The 10,205-nt window shown below is 44.3% G+C and overlaps 1 protein-coding gene across 1 annotated transcript; it reads right to left on the reverse strand.

The window, feature by feature from the left end:
- Positions 1 to 526: 526 nt before the first annotated feature.
- Positions 527 to 1,551, reverse strand: LOC125527929 (putative glutathione S-transferase GSTU6). Its single transcript, XM_048692431.1, has 2 exons — positions 1,162 to 1,551; positions 527 to 1,064 (listed from the first exon to the last, which is right to left on the reverse strand). The coding sequence occupies exons 1-2, from the start codon at positions 1,483 to 1,485 to the stop codon at positions 681 to 683; spliced, it is 708 nt and encodes a 235-aa protein (XP_048548388.1). The 5' UTR covers positions 1,486 to 1,551; the 3' UTR covers positions 527 to 680.
- Positions 1,552 to 10,205: the final 8,654 nt, after the last annotated feature.

A 10,205-nucleotide genomic window follows, 5' to 3' on the forward strand; every position in this document is an offset into this window, starting at 1 on the left:
GCGCAACGGGGATGAGAAGCGGGAGGAGGAGGACGAGCGGCGAGAGGGGAGGAGCCAGAGGTGGCGGCCGGAGGGGGGAGGAGGCAGAGATGGCGGCGCGGGGGCGAGAGAAAGAGGGTGGGGAGCCACGGCTGGGAAGAGGGGAGGGGCACGAGTGCGGGAGGAGGCGGCAGCTAGGTCATCTCCAGAGGAGCCAATGTGATTTATACCCCCTGCGAGTGAAATGACGAAAATGCCCTCGGCGGCCATCCAATTTTACAGGCGGTGGCACGAAACGGGGTAACTATTCATTTCAGCAGTAACTTTTCTTTGATCCGACGGACGAGGTCATCCAGCGGCTCGATCCGACGGCTTGAATTCCATCAAGCGAACCGATCCAACGGCCGAGAGTGCCTGAGCTCTGAGAGAGCTCGGTGGAACATCCTTCTCTTATCTCTTGATGGGCACCGGCTCTTGTGCAATCGCTGTCTATAGGGAGACGGGTTGGCATCAATGGAGCCGGGCGAGATAATTCCACCTCTTCACGTAAAAAAGATAATCCATGATTTCTCTCCATGGCTTTATTACACGAGTAGCCAAGTGCTACATGTTCCAAAGTACACACCCGATTCGCGACACAGTTCCACGATGAGCACTGCTACTACTTGGACTGAACTGAACTGAACTGAACTGAAGCCAGCCTAGTTGGCAGGCGGCGCGGAACCATATTTGGCCTGAAGCTTCCTGGCGAACGCCACCGCGGCGTCCGGGTCCGGCACCACCGCCGTCGCCGCCTCGGTGCCCGCGAACCGCTCCGCCCACGCCACCAGCAGCGGGGTCTTCCCCGCGTCGAGGAACGTCACGCCGAACATCCTGCGCAGCGCCTCCATCCAGAACATGTTGCACCCGACGGCGAGGTCGAGGAACCCGATGGAGTCGCCGGCGAAGAAGGGCCTCTTGCCGCCGTCCAGGCACTCCGCCGCGGCCACCTCCAGCTGCGCGAGCGCCGCGAGCGTCTCGCCCACCTTCTCCGCCCTCGCCGCCTCGGTCGGGGCCAGGAGGATGCCCAGCCAGGCCGGGAACAGCTGCAGAGCAGAGCAAGAAGAAGAGGTCGACCGACACCGTCACTCCGGCGCCCGCATTTCAGAGCAGGAAAATACACACTGGCAGAGAGACACGCACCTTGTCGTCGACGTAGACGGCCCAGAAGCGGGCGGTGGCGCGTTGGTAGGCGTCGGCGGGGAGGATGGGCGCGCCGGCGGCGGCCCAGACCTCGTCGACGTACTGCACGATGATCTGCGACTCGCAGAGCGGCACGCCGTTGTGGATGAGCACGGGCACCTTCTTGTGGACCGGGTTGTAGCGGAGGAGGAGCTCGCCCTTGTCCAGCACGTCCGTCTCGATGTACTCGTAGCTCAGGCCCTTGATGTGCAGCGCCAGGCGGACGCGGGTCACGAACGGGCTCACCAGCAGCCCCAGCAGCTTCAGATCCCCTTCGCCGGCCATGGTTTCTGCTATTGGGATAGCTCTGTCTGTTACTCTATTGGGATTGGATATATGTAGTCGTTGAGCAGATCTGTTGGCTACAATTCAGTATAAATAATGCGCTCCACATGTGATATGATTCGTTTGCGATGCTGTGATGTAGAGGCGGGTTGGGTCCCGAGATCTGAGTCAATGGTGAGTCGGAGAGGCGTGTGTCACGCTTCCATTGAATAATGTGTGAACGTTGTTCATTTCGTGGCTGTTGCTTCTTGCATGGTGGGAAATGGGATTGTGTCCAGGTAGGCGTCCTCGTCCCAGTTCATACTGTGGCGTGATACAATGTCCCGGTTTTCCATTATTGCTCAGCGTGGACGGTTGGTACTAGAGTACTGGAATTATCGGAAAAAAATTATATGAGACCAGGTCTCATAGAATTCGGGTGAGACCCACCCTGATGGATGACACGTGGCATTCACAAATCAGAAAGCATCTAATCTCTCTCCTTCCTGATTTTAGGTGGGGTGGGATAGATACTTTGTGATTTGTGAATGCCACGTGTCATCCATCAGGATGGGTCTCACCTACTAACCCGTAAAACCTGGTCTCATAATTTTTTTTTCCGGAATTATCGATGCTTTAATAATAATAAAATCACCTATAAAAGGATAAGGGATACATTCATACATACCCATACCCACCTTGCCTTATCCACCTCATGCCCAATTTGCTAGTGCCATTTTGACCCACGTGGAGTACTAGCGGATGCAACCGTCGGACGATCCGTTACCAAGATGTCGATTTGAGCACCGTTTCATGCCCGGAGTGAAAATTCTTGTCCTGACCTTTATTAGCCGGGCTTAGTGGCAACGGAATCGCGTCGTTACTTGTTGTCGATGTTTTCTACTTGATGTTATGTTGTTCTTTATTGGCTGATCTCGGCAATCACGATGAGACCTTTATCCAGACTGTCTTAACGATGGTATCATGACGTTTATGCGTTCTTTGAGGCGTTTTCACGAAGGAAATTGACTTAACTATACATGTTATTTTTATGTCTTATAACGATTCAACCGTGGTTGCTTTTGTTCTGTACTCTGCATAATAATTAATAAGAATGGTTGTCTACATTTTCTTGATGTAGGGGCCTAGTTTCAAACCTCCTTTTCCAAACAATATTATAGGAGTAAGCTCCATAGAGAAATTTCCTATTGGACGCACTTTGCGTCGAAATGTCGACCATTCACACAGAGACCGGCTATCGAGCGATCACCTGAGCCGGGCCCTTTCAACCGTTGTATCGTTTTCCGGTTTTGGGAACCTTCTAGAGTTTTCTAGCCGGTTTTTTCTGGTTTCCCTGAACCAGCTTTCCTGTTTTCCTTTAGGTTTTAGGTTTTTTAGTTTTTGGTTTTTCATTTTTCTGTCTATTTTTCTTCTCTCTTTTTTCTTTTCTTTTTGTTTTTTTTATTTCATATTTTCAAGTTTATTTTTCTTTCTTTAAAGAGTTTCATGTTCTGAAAATTGTTCGGAAACTTAAAAAAAGTTTATACTTTTAAAAAACGTTCAATATTTTTTAAAATGCTTATGTTTTCAAAAAATGTTTTTGTTTTCAATATTTTTGGAACTTTCTTGTTCAAATTTATGAGAAATTATCAAATTATGACCGGATTTGACAAAGTATTCCTGTTTTGAAAACTTGTTCACATATTAAAAAATCTTATTATTTTCAATTTTATGTTCGCGTACTCAAAAAATGTTCGGGTTTGAAATTTGTTTGGGATTTTCAGAATTATTCTCCATTTCGAAATTTGTTCTAAAAATTCAGAATATGTTCGTGATTTTAAGATACAAATTCGACAAATGTTCATGTTTACAAAAAAGTTCGGAAATTCACCCTTTAAATTATGTTCAAACACAGTATTATTTTAAAAAAGTACCCATTTCCAAAATTTGTTCACAAATTCAAAAAATGTTCAAATATTGGAAAATGTTTGTGAATTTCACAAAATATTCCTAATTACAAATTTTGTTCACAAATTCAAAAAATACTCTTCAAAATTTATTCATATATTCAAAAAATGTTCATGTTTCAAAACTTGTTTACAAATTTTAAAAATGTTTGCATGTTTAGTTTTTGTTCACAAATTACAAAATGTCCGCGCATTTCAAAAAATGTTTGTCACATATTCAAAAAATGCTACAGTTTTCAAAATTTATTTACAAATTCGAAAAATGTTCATGATTTTAAAATTAATTCGCAAATTCAAAACATGCTCTAGTTTTGTAAAAAATAGTTTGTAATTTTGAAAGATGTTCACTTTTTCAATTTTGTTATTATTTGTCAAAAAATGTTTGCATTTACAAGAAGTATTTCATAATTTCGAAAAATGTTCTCAAACTCAATTTTATTTTCCTTTTTATTCTTCCCAAATAATGTTTGCGTTCCAAAAAGTTTTTCCTTTTTAAAAATTACGTTTGAATCTTCTTAAAAAGTTTTAATCTGCCGCCTATAATAGATCGTATGTACCTGGCTGCCCCTTTTAGATACATAACCTTAGGTAGTACATTTGTTATGGACGTGGTTATGTGAGTGAGGTCTTGTGTTTGATCCCTAGTCGACTAGTTTTCTGGAATTTCGCGATATGGTTTACTTTTTGCTGCTATCGGTAGTCTCTTTGAATTTGTCCTTCAAATCTTTCACAATAGCCTTTGTGTCGTAGTGGCTAGCGCATTGCCGCATTTGTAGGAGGTCGTGGGTTCGAATCCCCATCGCTCTCACAGGTGAGAAGCCTCCTGTGCTTGTGTCTTAGTTTATTTTCGTTGGTTTTTTTTCATCTCCCTTCCCATCCTGATCCATCGATTTATTTTTCTCTCCACTCTTTATTACAACCAAAACTTTCTTAATGTATAACAAATCACGGATCTAACTTCCTTAAATTATGCAAATCAATCGATTCTTTTTATTGATTCAATTTGTCTTAGGAAACAAATAACAGATTTTCAGAAAACAAATAATATATTTTAATCTAACTTTCTTAACTTATCTAAATTAATCGATTTCTTTCATTAGTGAAATTTATTTTAGGAAATAAATAACAGACACGTCACAAACTTTTCTCCCAATAAATAGTTTCTTAGCATTGCAAACTTTTCTAACCAGACACGTCACAAACGGGTAGGTACTGATATCACGTTACCAAACAATAAAACCTCATTTGCATAGAAAAATCAGTTCAAAAACCTAACTTTCCTAAATTTTTACCTTTCTTGATAACAACCAATATTTCCTATGTTTTCCACCTATAGAAGGAAATCACCCCTCCATCGATATTATTTTTTTTTTGAAATAAGATCTTCAGGTTATGATTTTTTTTGTGATTTTTCTTTCCAATTGTGACCTCTCCTTTCGCTCCGGCTCCTCGCATAAACACCTCCACCACAACCAGCTGACGCCACCCAGACCTTCTGCCTCTCCACACCTTCTCCGCCACCTCCTCCTCGTACTCCATTGACAATCCCTCCGCCATGTTTGTCCACGGCGGTGTCGAGGACATGGCGCAGCAGCGTACCAGCGGTAGAGCAGCGCATAGCAGCAGGAAGCAGCACGCAGCAGGCGAGGCAAGCGGCCGGCGTGGCTGAGGGGGCAGCCGACAGAAGATGGTTGTGACAGGAGGGGGCGCGAGGCAGGGGCACGACTGCGGGGAGAGCGAAGGGATAGGCGGCAGCAGACGGGGCGAGCGCAGCTAGCGAGAGTGTGGCGCGTGGCCAGGGTGTGCATCGCGCGGATAACAGTGGTGCGGGGGCTGCGGCGAGCGCAACGGCAGTGGCCGGCGCGATCGACACGGTGTGGCACAGGCGTCCATATATACTTTAAGGGTGTTGAGGTCATTATAGGAGTATTTAGATTTATCAAGTTTCTATCTTCTCTTTCTTCTTGTAAGGATTTCTCAAAATTGTCGATGAGTATTTAAATGATGAAGTTTCTATTTGATATCACTTCCTGTGAGGATATCCCAAAATTATCAGATCTAATATTATTTTAGCATGGCCTTTGGTAGTTCATGTGCACGTATTTTAGTGTATGACCCAATCTTATATTTTTTTTAAATTTATAGTGAAATGATGTTTCAATCAAGGTTGTTCCATATTGAGCTACCTTACGAAAAATATGCATAATGATTGTCTGTGTTTCTGATGAGCTGGAGCAGATGCACGATTGTACATGTACCGAATAAATCATGATGCAGGACCACTTGTGGTTGTTTTTAGGGCACAAAGTGTTGGCGTGGGGACCTTTTCGTATGTTCTGTATTAAGAATTTTTCATCTTATGTTTTGTATTAAGTTGGTTTTATAACTTGTGTGCTTATTTCACTAATGCATGCAGGAGTATCAAACAGTGATGGTGTGTTCTGTATACGATTTTGTTTGCTTCAATTCTATATATTCTCACGAGTAGATGAGGTGTAAGCATGTGCAATGTAGTTCCTTTTTCTACATATGATAATTAATTTTTTCTTTGGTAACCCAACTAACGGATGGTAATCAATCTTCAAATACCATAACCAATGTCACTTGATATGTATAAGAATATTAAATGTAATATTAACATAACTGATATTAAACTCTTAAAGTTAATGTGGCCCTGTTGTAACGCACGGGCGTTCTTCTAGTAAAGATAATCTATGAGGAAGAATATCCACCGCTTCCAATCGATCTTGGCCAAATGGGCCAGTTTTGGCATGCCGACCCAATAGCTTAATGGATTGAGCCTTCATGGCCTAGCTAGGGCCGTGACTGGGCAGTCTAGAGGCAGGCATGTGTGCCTGCCTGGCACGCCACGTCAGGCCTGTGTGGACGGCATATTCTATTTGAAGCTCAGACGTCCGTTACTATGCATTTTGCAAACGGGCGCCTGGAGCTCACCAAGCTGGGCTGACCCATTTAGCTAAAAAAAATTGATTTTTTTCTTTACTTAAACTACATGATCTTTCTTCAAAATTGGTGATTTTTTAAATGATGACCTTTTCAAATTTGTTAAAATCGATGAACTTTTTTTAAATCGATGTATTATAACAGAAAATTCTGCAACGTTGATGAACTTTTTTAAAATTCAGTGAATATTTTTTCAAAATCGTTAATTTTTTTAATCAAAATCAGTGATTTTTTTCAAATTTGATGAACTTTTTTAAAAACTTGAACATTTTTCAAGTTCATGAACTTTTCTGAATTCATGGATTTTATTGTTTTGTGACGATTTTTTTCTGTTTTTTTCTCAAATGTGAACCTGTACATGGGCCAGTCCAGCAGCTCCTGCGCGGCAGGGAGCTTCCTGGCACGTGAAGCTACGCATATGAGCTCTCCGTGTGGATGCGGACGCAGGAGCGAGGCGGACGCGGGTCACGAACGGGCTCAGCAGCAGGCAGATCTCCGTCTCCGGCTATTTGTTTCTGCTATTGGTATCGCTATCGCAGTGGCTATTGTTTCTGTTACCCCCAAACGGATGCGGGTGAACCATTTGAGGTCGCGCGTAGGAGTTGGCCTAACAAACTAAGAGTCTGGACCTGATCTGTTCTCTATTGTTCGGTATAAATAATGCAGCCCACATGTCCATGATTCATTTTCCATGATATCATGGCGGATCAGAGAGGCGTTCTCCATGCTTCAATTGAGTAATGCGTTGGACGAGGCGCTTTGGCTCCCGGGCTCACGTGAGCCCAGGAGTCAACAGTAAATTCGCTAAAAATACTAAAAAAAATTGAAAAAAAAAATAACTTTTCAGTGGTGAAAGTTGCTTGAGTGCGTGATGTCCGTGCCAAATTTTAGAGCATTTGAACATCTGAGTAGCTCTCGGCAAAAAGGACAAATTTTGTGTTCATGACAAAATTTGCTGTTTTGTACAGTTCGGACATGATTTTGGTTTTTTTGCTGAGAGCTACTCACATATCCGAATGCCCTAAAACTTGGCACGGACATCACACGGTCAATCATCGTTCGCCACACAAAAAATCTGAATTTTTATAGTATTTATTTTGATTTATTGTTTATAGGGTGTAGATGAGTTCAGGCTTCAAGTTGTATATTCGGTGAACATACTTCATTTAGTGGTTTTTAACAAAGAAGTGTCCAATAAGAACATCTACAGGACCTGGCAAATCAGGCCCCTAAACGGGCGTGAAAGCATCTGGGCGCCTCCATGGACAGCGCTGGACGACCCCTCATTGGCCTGCCGGACACCCACACATCTCAAATGTGGATTCTCAAATCCATGCAATCCATGTACGTGGATCATAGAGCACAAATTCATCACAATTCAACAAAGCAAAATATCATAGTTCAACAATCTGGACATGGCAAAATGAAATTCAAGTCCAAGTGTGATGGATCGCTCATCATGTTGTCTGCTCCGCGGCCATCCTTGCCGCCTGTTCTACCTGCATCCTTGCCTCTGCTTTCCATCCCCACAAGCCACGTCTTTACTTGCTCATCCAAGAGGCTTTCGCGCGTCAACATTATCTTCGCATCCTCCGTGTCTCGAGCAAGTTGCAATGTCTCATTCCCAAGCTCTGTCTCTCCAAATGTTTGGGCCTTCTCGAGCTCCCATTTGATCGCCGCCTCTTTCTCTACAACTCGATGTTCTTCCTCTCAATTTGTAGTTTATTGCTCGCCCTCTCCTAGTCCTAATCCATCCTCTCCTTAAGCACATCCAACTTGAGCTTGTACCTCTCCTATTTCTTGTTCCCCCTTACGGTAAAATGCATGTACATGTGGAGGACATGTTTGTCCCCGCGGCATCATGGGAGGCCCTCGCCTTCTCTCACTTGTTTCCAATCACTTGCCGGTTATTCTTTGGCATGGTGGCTCTTCCATTCTTCGCTACAATTTCTTCTTTTCGTCCAACCTAATTGATTGGTGGAAGCTTGACCCATAATTCTTGCTCTTGCCAGCCTTGAGATCTTCCGCAAACTATGTCCACTTTGGTTTACCATCCAATATCACCCAACAATGGCTAAACCAAATGGTTTCTTCTCCATTTCTTGATACATAGTGGCCACCACCACCGTCTAGCTAACAATGCATGTATAACAATGAGAATGCAACAAAAAAGCAACTAAAATGGTAACCAAATGAAATAATTAAACTTACGTGTGTTGCCACTCCCATCCTACTTTGAGGACAACCAAGCACTTGTGCATAGTAGCCGACGTACTTGTTCACTTCCCCTTGAATGATCTCCCATCGATGCTGGAGAGATGCCACATTACGGGTGGTGACAATTGGATGTGGCTCCACATAGTGTTTGTGTACATGATAATACTTCTGGATCTTCTCCCACTATCCATTGCCCTCTTGCTATGTGCCACATATGGGGTCCAAGATTATGGCCAACCAAGATTTAACCAGCAATATATCATTAATAGTTGTGAATGTTGGACCTTTTGCCTTGGGCACCTTCGCCTTCTTTTTCTTGTTGGGATTGGGGTTTGACGTTCTAAAAACTTCGAACGTAGGGCAATTTGGATCCTCCAACTCATAGTTCATTTGGGCCGATTCCTGATTATCATTGATCGTCTCTGGCATTATATTCTCCTAAAATTATCATGATTTCAAATAAACTAAGGTTTGCGCAACTAATTGCAATGACATATGCAGAGTAATGATCAAAATTGAGCAAAAAAGATATTGAGTCATGCTGTGTCATTTCATCGAACAGGAGTGGGCAGACCTGGTGCCGCCGATTCCTGTGCTTGTTCGCGCCCGTTGGAGCTGGGGCGAGCGAAAGACATCATCCGCCGCCGTCAACGTTGGTGGAAAACCTATGAAATGCCCTCCCAACCGGGCGTCGGATCATCCTCTATCCGGGCCAGGTCGGAGTGCTCCTTGTCAGCTATTGGATGGACGGGGTTCGGGGGGGGGGGGGGGGGTCCACATCCGCTCCTTGTGACACCGCATCTTTCTCCTGCTACCTCCTTCATCGGTCCCTGCAGGCGACATTCTCCGGCTTTCATGCTGGAGCCAAGGACGGGAGACTCACGTACGATACCGATTTAGCCTCCGTGGCGGCAGTGTGGGACGGGCTGGTTGACATCTAGGGTGGCGGATGGGAGCCAACGGCGAGGATGGGGGAGCAAGGGTGGAGGACGATGATGGCTCAGACATGGGAAATGGTGAACGCATGCGCGGGAGGAGGATGGAGGGTTTGGTGGACTTGAGGGATTTGGTGCAATTTATGGTGGGATAGGGCTATCTTGTCCGACGTGGCGGACGCGCCCGGGCCTCCTCATACCCGCCTTAGATTTGGGTTGGATATGACATGACGATCAATCCGAATGTTTAGAGCCGGTATGTGGAGTCCGTCTAGGTAATTTTCTTGACCGGCCAATGACCGGGCTGTCCACCCGGACCTTTAAGGCCGGTTCGTGACACCCGACTATAGATACTCTTAGGTGTCCTCTTCTCAGCTCATATTGTTTTATGGCAAAATCTTCGGATTTTCAATTATTGTGTAGCGTTGATAGTTGACAGAGTATTGGAATTATCAATGCTCCAATACAATCTCTAAAAGGATAAGGAAGGGATAGAGTTTATGCAATTGATTTTTATTCCTTTTCAGAATTTTTGTTTACTATCATGTGAGAAGTTGCGTGGAGAGACATAGATGCTTACTTTAGCCGGGTAGGTTACAAGACTTCCGGAGACCAGTCTCACCTGCCTCTCCATTTCTTCTCGGTACTAAAAAGATTG

Source organism: Triticum urartu, chromosome 7A, assembly GCF_056163025.1.
Source record: "Triticum urartu cultivar PI428250 chromosome 7A, HENAU_Tu73, whole genome shotgun sequence".
NCBI classification, from domain to species: Eukaryota; Viridiplantae; Streptophyta; class Magnoliopsida; order Poales; family Poaceae; genus Triticum; species Triticum urartu.

What these genes read in the sequence shown, in the direction of transcription:
- LOC125527929 (XM_048692431.1), bottom strand. Translation starts at nt 1,485, where the DNA reads ATGGCCGGCGAAGGGGATCTGAAGCTGCTGGGGCTGCTGGTGAGCCCG. An exon ending in CCGTCTACGTCGACGACAAG is followed by an intron (nt 1,065 to 1,161) that starts GTGCGTGTCTCT and finishes TCTGCTCTGCAG; the next exon opens with CTGTTCCCGGCCTGGCTGGG.